General features: G+C 34.4%; 1 protein-coding gene across 2 annotated transcripts; it reads right to left on the reverse strand.

Moving 5' to 3' along the window:
• Nucleotides 1-574: 574 nt before the first annotated feature.
• On the reverse strand, nucleotides 575-2,760 carry LOC133305276 (uncharacterized). Of its 2 annotated transcripts, XM_061505448.1 has the most exons (3): nucleotides 2,501-2,760; nucleotides 1,667-1,878; nucleotides 575-1,468 (listed from the first exon to the last, which is right to left on the reverse strand). In XM_061505448.1, exon 3 carries the CDS (start codon nucleotides 1,446-1,448, stop codon nucleotides 735-737), a length of 714 nt encoding a protein of 237 aa, XP_061361432.1. In that variant the 5' UTR covers nucleotides 1,449-1,468; nucleotides 1,667-1,878; nucleotides 2,501-2,760; the 3' UTR covers nucleotides 575-734. The 2 variants fall into 2 exon arrangements, with proteins under 2 accessions (XP_061361432.1, XP_061361431.1); XM_061505447.1 differs by lacking the exon at nucleotides 1,667-1,878 and having other exon boundaries at nucleotides 576-1,468.
• Between the last annotated feature and the right edge of the window lie 13,899 nt (nucleotides 2,761-16,659).

Here is a 16,659-nt window from a genome sequence, read left to right on the forward strand (position 1 = left end):
AGGTTGAAGGCATGGGGCACAATATATTGGACCTTCTACATTTAGCAACTACTTAGGTGCATTTCTTTTAGATTTTGGTAAAAAATAAATTCTTTTCGGTGGAAATTTTGGTAAAAGTAATTTGACAGAATAGATATTAAAAAGATTAATTTTATAAGAATTAATACTAAAACAATTAATTTGTGTTTAGGAATGATACTTTAAAAACAAGTTTAGAAAAATTAATTTTATTTAGATAATAAAATAAAGTCATTTTTAAAATGTAAATATAAATATGTTTTTGAAGTTTAATAAGCCTCACACTTAAAATCTATTCAAGGTAAAATCCAAAAACTTTCACTTCTCTCAAAAATTGATTGATTTGTACACATTGCAAAATTGATCTTGAACACTCAAAAAGTTCTAATATTGTTATGTGCCATTTATAAAGCCTCAATCCCAATAATATTCCCACCCTTTCATCTTATCCGTCAATCTGTCAATCCTAGTTGGGGCTGCAGAGAATTCCACGTCTGTTTATGATTTTAGCACTGCACTGCATTACACGACAACAGCTCTCCGCGATGGCGAAGAGAACACAGCATATGCAACATACGGAAGATAAATTATTTACTATGTAATGTCCATATATGTCAAAAACACTTGTAGAGTGATTTATACACTATATTGAAGAAGAAAAACATATATCATCCAACTAAAATTTAAGCAAATATCAATATATGAACTTCAAATTTTCATCGCAGTTCAGAATCTTCATATGTTTCATAGCTCTGACGTTCAGTAGATTCATACACATTGGATTCTTCGATTGAAGATGATTCATAAACACCGGAAGCTTCAGAGTTGTCATAAACAGGGGTTTCGTCATAAAAGGAATTTTCAGGTGCTTTAGAATTTTTATGAACATCAATTTCGCCAGTTTGAACAAATTGCAACAAAAGTTGCATTCCATTAACGACATCATAAATCATTAACCCTATTCTACCACCAACCCAACTGCCCATGTGACTTCCAACAAGATAGCCAATTCTACCAAGCCTTTGCTCTCCAAGGAATCCTCCACCATAAGTACCAAACAAAGTACCAGTGCCCCTAAGGAATCCTTCTGTGACAGTACCACCATAGTAAATAGCTTCGAAAAAGTCCCATCCAGAAGAGATAACGGGGCCTATAATCCGCTTGGCTTGACGGGAAGCCAATTTTGCTGCCTTTTTACCCTCTTTCTGCGCATGTTTTGCTGAATCTGTTGGGGACATCCCCTGAGTAATAGCGTCAACTAGGGCAGACTCAATTGCAAGATGCCTTGATCTTTCAACATGAGAAGATCTAAAATTGTTAAAATAGAGCTTCACACCTTCCTTGACAGCACATGCTAAAGTTCCAGAGCCCATATCAAGGCAATTTAAGAATGTAAACTTTCCACTCTGGGATGACCCCTCCTCCCCCATAAGCTGTCTGCATTTTTCAGCTGAAAGGAGCAACTTATATGAGCATAAGCAGAACTTGTATCACCAGACAGCGTAATTGGAGGTATTAACAGTGAAAGATAACCATGCAAGATAAGAAATAATAAAACATGCATATATTTTTTTGTAAGAAAACCCCCCTGCACAAGGCTCCCCGACTTATGAGAGCAGGGGTGAGAATCGATCGTACGCAGCCTTACCTTTACAAAAATTCCACCCATAATCTCCTCGTCACAAAGAGCAACTTTACCACCGCTTCCAGGCTTGCCCTCAATCAACCTTAGAAGGTTTAAATCAATCCTTACAATTAATGCTAAAAGAAAGAATTTCCCCTCAATCAGGCATAGCTGTTCTTCTCCGGGAAACCCTACCTCTATTGCCCCCACCGGGATTTGAACTTAGATCTTCCAACCTATACCATTGGATTTCCAAATTCAACACTGATACATCCTCTTAGGAGGAGGGGAAGGTAAAAAAAGAGACTAATTGAGAGTGAATTAGACTTTTCTTGTAAGCAGCAGCATTAATTTTGGGTCAGTTGTGGCTTGAAACAGTATACTGATTAAAAGGGAAAAAGAAACTTCCAGCACCAGGCTTATTGATAAATGTCATATATTAAATAGAAAAAAAAAAAAACATAATTCTGGTTCACCACAGGCAGGTCAGTGAGTCTCGAAGTTAAATAAAAAGCACCGCTTACAAAAAGTGACATAAGTTTAAGACGTGAAACATTTGATAATCATGTGGTCAAAATCACCAACACAAATTGCCGAGACTCGCGATCTATTGTGGAAGATCGGCATCCACCCTAGATCTTATGCATACAGATACAAAAAAGAAAAAAGAACAAATTAAATTTCTAGAATAAAAGGAAGCTGATAACGCAAATTCCTCAATTAGAAACATAATAACGTTGAATAAAAATACAGAAACAGAGGATCAAGTGTCGAACCCTCTTCTAATCACAATATGAATGCCAAATACTTCAAAATCAAAAATAAAATAGTTCGAATAGACGGAAATGAGTGAAGTACCTGTGATGCTAAGAGCAATTATGACAGTGATAAAGACGAGCAACTGAACCCTCCTCTTTTGGAAATCCATGGCAGTAACATTAAAACCCTAACTAACCCTCTAGATATAATAAATTATAGAGAAACTATCGTCAATAGCAGCCAGTTTGAATGCTTCAAAGAGAGGGAATAGTCTTAACTCTCAAACGAACATTCCTTCTCCACAGCCTCTTCCCGGCGATGACATTGACTATTGACCAGTAAATGGATGGACCCGGAGAAGAAAACGAACCGTTTTTTGGATGAACCAACAAATCTGAATAATAAAGAACGCGTGGGCTGAAACCACTATAGAGGCCCAAACGTATTTTGAGATGCTATTGTTAGTTTGTTACGCAAATGCTTTAAAAATGGATCTGAACCAGTCCTCTAGCTTGGGATTCGATCCAAGCCCAGTTTAAAGCTAGAACCAAAATACAAACTATTGTTTGCGTGCTATTTTGGTTGCATATTCTTTACTTTAATTAACCGTGTATAAGTTTAATTATATATATTGTTCGATGAATAGACTAAAAATCAATAACCATATACATTGTTTTAAAAAAGTGTATATCTTTAGCTGATGTAAAATTGATATCCAAATTGTTTGATATCCAAATTCTAGCAAGCACGTATAAAAATGGGTCAAAATGTATCATTTAGTTCCTCTTAAAGAAAGCTGTTGACGAGGGAGAAAAAATAGACTTATTAAAATGAGCTATACCTTATAAATAAAATGTGTTTAATTTTTTTAAATTAACTATGCTCAACTTAATTCGGCCGAATCTAGAATAAAGTGATCCGTTGGCCCAAAATCTAATCTATTTTTTTATATACTATCATTAGTACTCAATTGTTTTTTAGTGAAAGAATCACAGTTTAATTGGTAAAATGGTTAGCTCCGTAATTTATTGATGATACAGGACTAAATTATCTAAATTTCTTGATTCTTATTTATTTAATTTTTAAAAAATGGAATGACTGTATTAAAGAATATATATGGGCCAGTTGGCCCAACAACCAAACTACATTGGAAATTTTTAACTATAGATCGCATAACTTTTTTTTTAAACTGTATAACCATATAACCTAATAAAGAAACTAAACCAAGTCTGGTTTGCTGGCTTGGATTTTTATTTATTTTTTTTGAATAAAAGGGAAACAAAAGATGCTAAGACAGAGTACAAATCCTTGGGTTACAGGTGTCCATCAGATCCCTCTTTAGAAGGTCCCTACACTCAATAGGAGGCATATTACAGATATGCAAATCCTAATCTGTTGAGTCATACCCAAGATCGGCGAACTCATCAGCCACCATATTGCCTTCACGGAAGGTATGGCAGATTATAGTCTTCCAAGGCTCTATAAGCAACCTTTGGATCTGGTGAACAAGAGAAGCAAGCGGGTGCTGCCTACCACAATGGCTTATAACCATATTAATTGCCACCTGGAAATCTCTTTTTATCCAAACTTGTTGGAATCTAAGATCACAGGCTACTTGAATCCCAATTAGCAAACCCCAAACCTCCGCCCTTAGCGAAGAACCGCTACCCAGCTTCTTGAAGAAACCAATGATCCACCTTCCAGTTGCATCATAAATCACACCCCTGCAACTAGAAGTAGCTCCTTTAACACTGCTAGAACCATCAACATTAAGCTTAACCCAACCTTCAGGAGGAAATTCCTAACGGACAAGTCTCTCCTCCTTACCAATCTTTTGTAAATCATGAGCGTCCAACATCAAACAAGCATTTTTTAGATTAGTGAAGTAAACCTTGACTCTTCTAATCAAGGAATCCTATGAAGTCAGCTTATTCTTAAAAACTAACTCGTTTCTAGCTTTCCTGAAAGACCAGCACATGACACCAAAAATTTGATTCCACTCCCAGTACACCCAAGTTTCGGTAGACTGAAGATTCGATGCTAGCCACACCTGAAGATCGGAAACAAAGAATGAGGTGGGAATATCATCATCTAACAACATCCTCCAAATACCTTTGCTCCAATCATAGTCCCTAACACAATGAAGAATATCATCTGGTTGCATGTAGAGATGGCAAAACGAGTCAGCTCGCCACGCCCCTCCGTCAACCCGCCAAAAACAGGTTGGCCTGCCCCGCCTCGCATTTTGATATAGGTTGAAAACCCCAACCCACTCCGTTTTGTGGTAGGTTCAACCCGCTTAAAAAATTAAAAAATAATTAAAAATTAAAAAAATATTTTATTAATTTTATGATATTACTTATTTTTATTTTACAATCCTCTTAGTTTTTTTTCCAATATCAAGTCTAAATGTATACTAATATTCAGTCGGGCATTTTTTAGAAACTTATTTTTACCTCCATATATGGATAACCTTTGTCATAAATAAAGTTTTTCTTCTTTATTTTTCTAGGAGAATACTAAGATAAAAAAAAATCATATCGCAAAAGCTTAGTGACAAATAAAATATAACCTAATAGTAAAAAAAAAGACTGACACGTGGGCCAACCCGCTCTGATCCACCACCAACTCGTTTTGACCCACAACTAAGCGGGGCGGGTTGAGGTGGGTTAGTGGGTTGAAATGTATAACCCAACCTTTTCCGTTTTGGCAGGTTGACCTGTCGGGTTCAACCTTTATTACCACCTCTAGTTGCATGTTGCATCTCGGGCAAAGGGCACACGAAGTCATATGTCTATGAAGTCTATTAACATTAGTAAGGAGCATGTTACCAAAGGTCTTCCAGAGGAAAATTCGGATACATCTTGGTCCTACCCAGTTCGAGGGGATGGAAGCTATTCTGTTAGCTTGAATATGGAAGGAGTCTTCAACAAGGTGAAGCCGATCTAACAGAGAAAGTGTCATCGCTGGTGTTTTCCCAAGTCACCAGGACCTCCCCATGAAGAGTAGGGGGAGGCATGATATTTGCTATCAAGGCACAAGATTGGTCCGAGTCAAAGCTGTTAATCAAGGTCCAGTTCCATCCTCTACTTCTGTTATCAAACTGGTCCACTGGCTAATTTCCTCAAGAATGATGATCGATTCTTTCTTAACAACAGTCTCATTATTCAACAACCACGTATCATCCCAGAACCTAGTGTTTGCACCATTCCCCAATTGAATCATTGACCCAAGAATGAACTTCGGCCATACTCTGACAACCCCTATCCACAAATTAGAAGCTTGCCTCGTTGGAGTGAGCGAAGGCAACAAGTCATTTCCAACAGCATACTCATTCCTCAACAGTTGCACATGTAAGCTATTTTTATCAGTTAACAAGGCATGGCCAGCTTTTATTAACAAAGCTTGATTCATTTCTCTCACCCTTCTTAGCCCCAGACCACCTTTATCTTTCGGTTGACATACTTTGGGCCAACCTAGGGCATGAAACTGATGTTAAGCATTTGTGGACCCCTAAAGGAAGTCCTGATATCTTTTTTCAATATCCTCGCAATACTTGGCAGGAATCATACATGATTGCATAGTATATATAGGTATCGAAGACAGGACAAATTGACACAGAGTGGTTTTACAAGCCAATGAAAGACCGACCCCGTTACAATTAGATAATTTAGAGTCCATTTTCTGAAGAATATAGTTAAAGGTGTTTCCTCTGACTTTCTCATGAAAAAGGGAACCCTAAATATTTTCCTATATCAGAAGTGATGGAGAAATTCATTGCTTGTGCAATTTCTACAGCCCTCGTGTGATTCACGTTATCAGAGAACAAAACTTTGGATTTCCCATTGCTCACCTTCTGACTAGATGCTTGGCAGAAGCAAGAAATGATACCTTTTATCAGTCTAACTTGTTCCAAAGAGGCTTGGATTTTTGAGATTGTATAACCTTTTTTAACTGTACAACTATATGGCAGCACCAATGATGTGGGGTTGATGCAGCGGGGGTAGTATGAGCCCTTTAATATTGGGACAGTTAATTGGGTCCCCCAAACACAAACTAAAATAAAACACTTCATAATAAATTAAAGGAGACGTTTTTCTTAAACACGAGCTATGGGGGAATTATATGCTAAATTATCTAACTCAAATTTCGAGTGCAATAAGCCCTAAAATCTTTCTTGTAAGTCATATGCTAATTTTATTTGCTTTTACGTACTTCAACAATATTAATTTAACCCAAATCTAAAAGCGACAACTACAGAAAGACATTAGTTTTAGCTTTCACATGAAATGTAGTGTTCAAGGTCAAAAATATGTTTTAGTGGGCTATCGATAATTGACTTTAGTGAAACTCAAATAGTATCTCGATCTAAAAATTTATTAATATTAAGTATATAGTTGATTTCATTGTATATGGTCATTATTTTTCTATTTATTTGCTATTTTATTTTTAAATTATATACCATATAAGATAGAATGTGATCCGAGTAGCTCACCAAAAGAAAGACGACATTTGTAATTTTATAGACTATTGTGATGGTGGTGTCTGTCTATTACATGAAACTACGAGCAATACGAGATGAACTTGAAGCTAACAAGCCTAATCAAGTGTGTCCAAATAGTGTTGATTGTCCCGTTACTAAACTCGTGATGGAAGGGTAGCAAGAAAGAGACAAGGTGTACCAATTTTTGACGGGCCTCAATGATGCTTTATTTGAGAATTTCTGAATGCACATTGCAGCCAATCTTGTATTCCATTAACACACTAAACAAATTAAGTTTGATTACCATTTCATCTGCTTCCTTGCTTGCAATATTATTATGGCACATATTGGAATGCATCCAGCTTATATATTCACCAAAGACCTTAGAAAAGTAACCCTTAAAACAAATACTATCCAAGTATTAGAGCAACACCCTATATACATTTATTATTCGTTTGTATATCAATTCATTATGTTTAATTTCTATAGCGACCTTTTCACTTTTATGGTGCAAATTTAGAAAGTACATGCCATTCTAAGCTTCTTGGTAAATCATTTATCAAAGTAATGATATTGCATCAAGATGCGCATGAATTGTAGATACGAGGTATATTTTTGATGATAACAAAGTGACAACAACAAAAAGAGAAGAGCATTGATCAAGAGCAAAAAATATCAACCATATGTGGATATTGAAGACGTATGATATAGCCACACAAGAAGAGTAATGTCATATCAAAGTGACAAGATCATTGAACCAAGAGCAATAAGGAATAATTAGAAGAGCAACACCAAGATCAAAGACAACAAACCATGGACAACATCTAAGAGAAGCTAAATATCATAACCATGATGAAAAATGATTAAAACCAACAAGTGTCAAGCATTGTCATATCCAACAAGTCAAAGCATCAAACTCAAATAAAGATCCAAGACACAAGACATGAAGCTAAGTCTAAAATCATATTTAGAATATATATTTAGGACTTAGAATATATATGAGGGTATACGGTAGATTGCATTGCATGAGCTCGAAGTTTTTCTCAAAGTAAACGTGTTTTTCGAATTGCATAATCAAAACCTTTATATACTTGAAAGAAATTTGAAAAATTCACGGAAAAGATCCTTGACATATTTTATAACTTCAAAACATATTTATCAAGTCAAGATCTTTCATAAAAAGTGGTTGGAAACAAGTTATAACACATTTGAACTTAGAATTTGCTGAATAATTTTGTTTCTACCTTCAATACAATTTTTCGTGTCCAAGATGATGGATTTAGATATTGTGTTCTTTATAAAAGTTGTAGATTTTTCTTTTATCTTTCCAACGAGACCAAGATCACATCAATCCGACAAGAATAGCTCAAGTTATGCGCAAAATACGAAACAATGTAATTGTTGTCGTATTTCCAACCTTTCCAACATGTTGGGAATCGATTCCTTATGAGCAAGAATCGATTCCCAGTCTCTGGAAAAGTTGGGAATTGATTCCCCTTGCGACAGAAAGTCTATAACGGCTATAAATGGCTAGTTTTGTGAAAAATCACTATAAATACATTTCTTATGACCCTAAAATGATTTGGTCACTATTGTTACACATCTTAAGGTTGATTTGAGAGCTTTTACACTATCATTTGCATATTCTTTCATATCTTTCAAAGATTAAACATATTTGAGCTCATATCTTGAAAATTCATATACCCATAGTACTTCAAGTAGTGTATCCATACTTTGAGAGTGTATATTCATTTTAAAATATTTCTCTCCTTGTATTCTTGAGTTAAAAGGATTGTGAGATCCGTTGTTTGAGAGGTAGCCAAATACCTAAGTAAATTTGGAGTGAATTGTAAGGTTGTCAAGTACCCGTAAACTTGGAGATTGTAAGGTATCCAAGAACTCGAAGTCTTGGAAGATTGTAAAGGTTTTTTCAAGCACCCGAGAAGCTTGACCATTAGTGAAAGAGTTGATCGAGCGGCTTCAGTCTGGACGTAGGTCACAAGTGGTGGTGACCGAACCAGAATATATTATGTTTGCAATTCTCTAAACTCTTTATTTCTAGCACTTTAATTGCTTCTTTGAAATCTTGTATGTGCTAGTATAAGTTATATAAGTGTGATATATTATATATTATAGATTGTTTGAATGTATTGATTAACTTTCCATATATCAAAGTTTGCTTGAAATGATTATTTAGAAACTAGAAGGGGGCTTTTGCAAAAATCTTGTAATACTTAATTCACCCACTCTTGAGTATGGAAGCCATATTCCTAACATGCATAAGAGGCATAGGTTACCAAAAATGAAAGACATGCATGGTTCTATAGCGTGTCTATAATGCATAGAGAACATATGTCCAACTCTTTTCCCCAATCCACAAATATGCAGTATGTAGTTTTCTCCTATTCTATTCCCAATCAGGGTTTTTTCTTATTCATAATCTGGAATAGTGACCATAATGCCATTGTTTGGTAAAAAATTGCCTTACTACCACGTGAACAATAAAATTTTCTAAAATGCCACGCGTACAAGTTCGCTACAGCAGGTAGCGAACTTTATTTACAGACGTGGCACTTAGTTCGCTACTACTAATAACGAATTAGGTGGTCAAAAGTCAGTCTGCTCTGAGCAAAAGCAGAACATGTGCCATCCTCTCCCTAGTTAGCGCTACCTTACACAGCGAACTAGTGCACAATCAACTTTTTCATCTTTATCTCTCTCTTACTCTCTCTCTGCCAAGTTGTGCTTAGTTATATTCTTTGAAAATTTTATATGTTTCTCGCTTGAAACATTGATTGCACATTACACAGATTCAAATAATAATAAAGTAATTATTAACCACCAAAGCTATTTCTCTTCCTTTCTAAGCTTTATTACACGAGCTCAACAACTCCAAAAACAAAAAATGCAATCATAGGAACGAATTGAACCTGTATCTTAAGAAGAGACAGAGTTCAATCAATTGAACCTAATTAACAAAATAGAAAAGAAGAAGAAAGGAAGAAACAGAAAAACCTTAAAGAAAACACACAGACACCAAAAGAGAGAAATAGTTATTAGCCAAGGAAAGAAGGATTCTCAACACAGAATAAATATACATAACCAACCAATCCCAAAAAAATAATATAGAAAGGTGAAACCTAAAAACCATTAGTCAATACCCCACATTATAAATAAACTACATTGCAATTATAGATGATCAATAAATGGGCATTCGCGAAAATGAAGAAAGTCAACAACTTTAAACTAGTTTAAGCCATTAAAACAATAAAAAATTAACAATAGAAGAATAAGAAGTAAGTAAAAAGAGAATTAAGAAATGAAAAAGTGGCACCTTTCTGGGAAGGAGAAAGAGCCCTAGATCTAATGGTGGAAGAATCGATGTTTTACAACTAAAATTTTCAAATAATAGAACTGAGCACGACTTGGCAGAGAGAAAGAGTAAGACAGAGAAAGAGAGAAAACAAGATGGATTGTGCACTAGTTCATTGTGTAAGATAGCGAACTAAGGAGAAGATGACACGTGTCCTATTTTTGCTCAGAGCAGACTGACTTTTGACCACCTAGTTCGCTATTGGAAGTAGCGAACTAGGTGTCACGTCTGTAAACAAAGTTCGCTACCTCATGTAGCGAACTTGTACGCGTGGCATTTTGAAAAGTTTTACTGTTCGGGTGGTAGTTGGGCTAATTTTTTTCCAAACAGTGGCATTATGGTCAATGTTCCTCATAATCTCATATAATTTTAGTGAAAGAACCGCTAATATTATTCATAATCGCAATGAAAGAATACTATCACCAAAAGCCCTACATGGATTCCTACGTTTGCAGGGAGGAGCACATCAATCACTACCCTGCATTGACCCTCGCTGTGTGAGAATGACCACAATGTAACACCACTTTTAGTATGTGTCAGTGACAATCTTTTTTTTTTAACACCCTATTTTTTCCAAGGAAAAATTATTTGTTCTTTTAATTGACACAATTTGTGTCATTTTTCTCTCACAAAGAGGAGATGAGACCTGTACCTTTATTTTTTTGTCCACTCTTACTTCTCCCATGATCTATCTCTTTTTCTCATTTAAAACATCACAACTTTACATCCTTTAAAATGACACACACTTTTTTTTTTCAATGGACAGAGTTGCGCATCTATTCCCTGCGCGTTCCAGACGCGCTGACATACCACTTATGTCATTTTTTGCATTACTTTGATAAATAATTTACCAAGAAGTTTAAATCGGTATGTAATTTATGAATTTGCACCATAAAGGTCAAAAGGCCTACCGTCCAACTCCTATACTATTGCCACATGGCAAGATATTTAGGAGAGCCTTTTCGGCATAATCGATGTACCTATGACTTCCATTAAAAATTAATACTTGGATTGAATATTTTTTTCTCTTTCGTACACAAATCACAAAAAATATCCCATTTTAATTGGTCCGTCACATGGGACATATGTATTGTTAATATTTTGGATATCTAGATAGGTTTAGTTTTATGATAGATACAATACATTAAAATTTTTGGGCTCGACCAGGTTATAAGCCCAAATTGTGAAATTTATGAAATCTGTCTTGCTAAATATTTCTTCCCAACATTATAAATTTATAATCCTTTGACCCGAACACAAATTACGTGTTTATGCACCAACCATAATATGCTCTAATTAATAATAATTTATTGTTGAAATTTAATTAATGTTAACAATTTTCTTAAAAGAAAATAAAATTGTATTTCTTTAAATTATCTAATAATTTAAGATCATATACTTTATATTTAATTAAGATAATATATTTTTATTTATGCACTTTAGAAACAAGTACATTTTTTTATAAATACTTTTACAAAACGATCATGTAAATTAAACTATTCTTAAAACAAAAATTCTAAGAAATATAAAATCTCACAATAAATTTAAAATGTCATTTTTCATTATTCATATAAAATTAAGGGTATATTACTTTAATGTTACTTGCACACATGTATTAGAGGAGAACAAAGGAAAGATAAAGAGTATAAAATGAACCTCGCCACTAATTTATAAGCAACATGAGATAAAACTATTGACATAGATATTGGCTCGCACTATAAATATTTTTCTTTCTTTTGTTTTTTGGCTCCAAGCGTTCCCCATCCCAATGCTTTGTGTTGCGAGAGAGAAAAAGTATGATCCAGAACCTACTATTTTTATTCTTTTTGTATGCCCTGATATTGTAACATTGTCACAATGTCAAAATTGCCCTAATGAAAATTACGAAATAAAATAAAATTGCCCTATTCAATTTTCTTGTCCATGCGTGTAGTTGGATTTTGAGATTACAAAAGGCTTTCTTTAGAAATTTTTTAATAAATTTTGAAAAGTAACTAATCTGTCCGGTGGCTTTAATTTAGGTGTTTGTTTTTTGAGAATTACTTATTTTCGAGACGAAATATCATTACGATTGTTGGTATCTTATGTTATTCTTCTCATTAAATTTTTTTTTACAAGAATTTAGACTTCAACAAAATAATAATGATTACAACCCAATTATTCCGTACAAGTTCCTTTATCAGAAAATTATAATCTTTAAACAATGTATTTTATAAAATAAACAAACGGGAAAAAATATGTTATTTTAAATGACACATTTTATATTCATTTACTCTCATAAAGATATGAGACTCATATTTAAAAAAAAAAATTAATCACTCTCTCTTCTATAATCTATCTCTTTGTCTGCATAACTTTATATCCTTTAAAATGATAGATACTTTTCTCAAAATAATACATAATTATGCACGTTTGTGCGATAAGCTCAACACTATTTTTTTTAACACTAATGATGCTTTCAAAGACAGATTAGGAGGGACAAGGTGTTATGATATTTTCATATTAGATAATGGCACATGAATGAAATCCCATAGCCTTTTTTTTTGTGGGGCAAAATTATTTTTATTTATTTTAATTTTATAATTAAAATAAAAAACAATATAATTAAATAAATATATTCAAAATACATAAATTACGGCATGAATTGCAATATAATATAATATAAATAACAAATAAATTGAATTGATTTAAAAAAAATATTTATTATATATTGATATTGATATTTAAATAAACTTGAGATTGATTGACTAGAAAACAAATTCAACTTTATCGTATTTAATTTTTCTCTCAAATTTTTAAATATTAATTCAATTATTATATATTATTTGTATTTAGATAAATATTAAGTATATTTGAGATGGATCAGAAAATAAAACAAATTATATTATATTTATATTTTTGAAACCAACTTAAATAACATTACCTTTTAATAAAATTAAAAAAATTATAGTAAATGATTCTTGTAACATCATAACGTCAAGTATGGATGCTCAAATATAAAAATATATAAATAGTTGATTTTTAAAAGTGACTATGACTTCACGATGTGCTTATTATTATGACCATATCGGCACAATTTTAAATTTGAGATCTGATATTAGAAACGTGATAGAGGAAAGTCACTCTTTATATTCCTGGAAATTTTTAACTTAGTTTATGAAAGGTGTCAGATAAAGAATGAACAGAAGATAACGAACAAGAAAGGAGAGAGAAGGAACTGAGTCTGAATGACTTGTATATTTGTTAAAGTGAAAAATTAATTCAATTACATTATATAAATGGGCTTGACCTTTATTTATACAATATAGTTACAACTGAATGTAAGAGTAACTAATTCTGTTAGATCACAACAGATTCAGTTGGGCTTGTTATGGCGTTCACCCCCTACAAGCTGAGTGAGCTTGGACTCCAAGACCCGAAGCTTGGATTTGAAGTTTAGGAATTGAGCTGTTGACACCGCTTTAGTAAGTCCATTTGCAATTTGGTCCACTGTTGGTACATGGTGAACTGACATTGTTTTGGAGACAACCTTTTCACGAACGAAGTGGAGACCGAGCTCAAAGTGCTTCGTCAAAGAATGAAAAATGGGATTTGCAGTGAGGAGGACAGCTGAAATGTTGTCACAAAAGAGAGTTGGAGGACGAGGAAGTTGAATGCAGAGTTCCGAAAGTAGAGATTGGATCCAGGTAAGTTCTGCAACAGTAGCAGCAAGACAACGATACTCCGCTTCAGTGCTTGAGCGACTGACAACATGTTGCTTCTTAGAAGACCAGGTGACTAAGTTGGATCCAGAGAAGATGCAGTAACCACTTGTTGAACGACGGTCATCAAGATCTGAGCCCCAAGTCACAGTACGCGGTGAGATGAAAATTCTTCGAAGGAGTGATATAGTTAAGCCATGAGAGGCAATACCACTCAGGTAATGAAGGATTCTTTTTACAGCTTTCCAGTGAGGGTCTAGAGGATTATGCATGAACTGACAAACCTTATTGACACAGAAAGCAATATCTGGTCTGGTAATGGTGGCATATTGAAGGGCTCCAACAGCGAAGCGATATTGAGCTGGATCTGGATGCGGTGAGCCATCACGAGAAGAAAGCTTGGTACTTGATACCATAAGTGAGGGTATGGACTCACAATCCATCATATTTGCTTTCTTTAGGAGATCTAAAATATATTTGGACAGATTTAGATGATAACCTCCAGAGGCCAATTTTTGAGCTTCAATGCCTAAGAAATAGTGAAGTTGTCCAAGATCTTTGAAGGGAAATGCTTGATTGAGGGACTGAATTAACAACATAATGGATGAGGAGGAAGATCCTATTATGAGAATGTCATCAACGTACACAAGCACAAAAATAGTAGTTGTTTGAGTTATAGAAATAAATAAGGAGGGATCACATTTGGCAGTTTTGAATCCAAGTTGGTGTAAAGTGTTACTAAGCTTATCAAACCATGCACATGGAGCTTGTTTGAGTCTATAGAGTGCTTTGGTGAGGCGACAAACAAGAGTCTTATTTTGATGCACAAAGCCAGGTGATTGTTGCATAAAGATCTCTTCTTGAAGATCATCATTTAGGAAAACATTATTGACATCAACTTGATGAATAGGCCAGCTTCTTGAGAGTGCTATAGTTAGGACAATACAGATGGTGACAGGTTTGACAACTGGACTAAATGTCTCTTGATAATCAAAACCCTCTTGTTGATGGAACCCTTCAGCTACTAGTCTAGCTTTGTATTTTAGAATAAAGCCATCAAGGTTATATTTTGTACGAAAAACCCATTTACAACCAATAGGGTATCTGTTAGGAGGAAGAGGAACTAGCTCCCAAGTGTTATTACGAATGAGAACTGTATATTCTTCTTTCATGGCTTTGAGCCAGTGTGGTTGAGAGAATGCTTGAGATGTAATGCTTGGTTCTAGAGAAGTAATGAGAGCTTTGGGTTTGAAGATGCCAACTTTAGATCTAGTTACCATGGGATGACCATTGATTAGTGGAGGAGCTTGTACAGTAGGAGCAACCCTGCAAACAGTGTTAGTATGAATGGGGGACATGTAAGGAGAGTTGGTGACACTAACAAGAGAATCAGTAGTAGGTACATTCAATGCAGAAGTAGATACATTCAAATCAGTAGTAGGTATAATTTGAGGAGTAGAGCTGGTGATAATAGGAATGGAGGGAGATTGACAGAGAGGGTCAATGACAGATTGAGAAGAGGAAATATGAGTGGATGGTTCTCTGTATGGAAAAGAAGTTTCATCAAAGATGACATGTCGAGCTATGAAAATTTGACATGTTAGACTTAGGCACTTGTAACCTTTGTGTTTTGAACTGTAACCAATAAAGGTGCATTTGGCAGATGTAAAGTTTATTTTGTGTTTATTGTAGGGTCTAAGATATGGATAGCAAGTACAACCAAAAGTTTTAAGAAAGTTATAATCAGGAATCCTTTGAAATAAAACTTCAAAGGGTGATTTGTTTTTAAGGGTTGGTGTGGGTAATTGGTTAATTACAAAGGTGGCAGTAAGGAATGCATCTTCCCAAAATTTGGTAGGTAGATTAGAAGCTGCCAATAAAGCTAGGCCAATTTGTACAATGTTTCTGTGTTTTCTTTCTGGTTTTCCATTTTGTTGATGGATATAAGGATAAGTAAGACGATGAATAATTCTTTGTTGTTGTAGTAGGGATGTAAGTTTGACATATTCTTTTTCATTATTTGTTTGGAGGGCTTTCAACTTTGTATTTAGTTGTAATTCTGTCACAGCTTTGAATTGTTGAAAGATATCAAATGTTTGAGATCTATTTTTCATGGTGTAAATCCATGTGTAATTTGAAAATGCATCTACAAAAATGATATAATATTTAGCACCAGAGGTACTGTCTACTAGAGCAGGGCCCCAAATATCAGTAAGTATGAGTTCAAGAGGTTTAGTATAAGTGGTAGTGATATTTGGTAAATGCAATTGATGCATTTTTGCCATACAACATGGACAACATAATTTTGGATCATTTTTATTGATAATGTTTATATTACGGTGCCTAAGAACCAACTTTACAATTTGAAGAGAGGCATGTGCTAATCTAGCATGCCAAAGATCCAAAGTAGAAATTCTAGAAGTATGATTACAATATGGATTAGAGGTATTTTTGAAAGGACTACAGGTATCAATAAACTTTGAAGTAGAGAAGCTGGATGTATGATTACAATCTGGCATGACAGTGTGTTTTTCGATCTTTTGTAGTCCATCAAATGCATATAGACCATTTTTAAGCTTGCCTTGGAGAAGTATCTCCTTGGTAGCCTGAGATTTAACATAGCAAGTGTTAGCATGAAATTCAAAAATGACATTTTGCTCTTTGGTAAACTGAGATACACTCAATAGGTTTTTGGATAGAC

This window comes from Gastrolobium bilobum, unplaced genomic scaffold (genome assembly GCF_033153095.1).
Source record: "Gastrolobium bilobum isolate Gb01-03AN ecotype WA unplaced genomic scaffold, APGP_CSIRO_Gbil_v1 utg4294, whole genome shotgun sequence".
Classification (NCBI taxonomy): Eukaryota; Viridiplantae; Streptophyta; class Magnoliopsida; order Fabales; family Fabaceae; genus Gastrolobium; species Gastrolobium bilobum.

Bases quoted from the DNA above. Each gene is read 5' to 3' on its own strand.
- LOC133305276 (XM_061505447.1), bottom strand. From the start codon at position 2,570: ATGGATTTCCAAAAGAGGAGGGTTCAGTTGCTCGTCTTTATCACTGTC. The intron at 1,469-2,500 runs GTACTTCACTCA...TGCTCCTTTCAG, and splicing joins AATTGCTCTTAGCATCACAG to CTGAAAAATGCAGACAGCTT.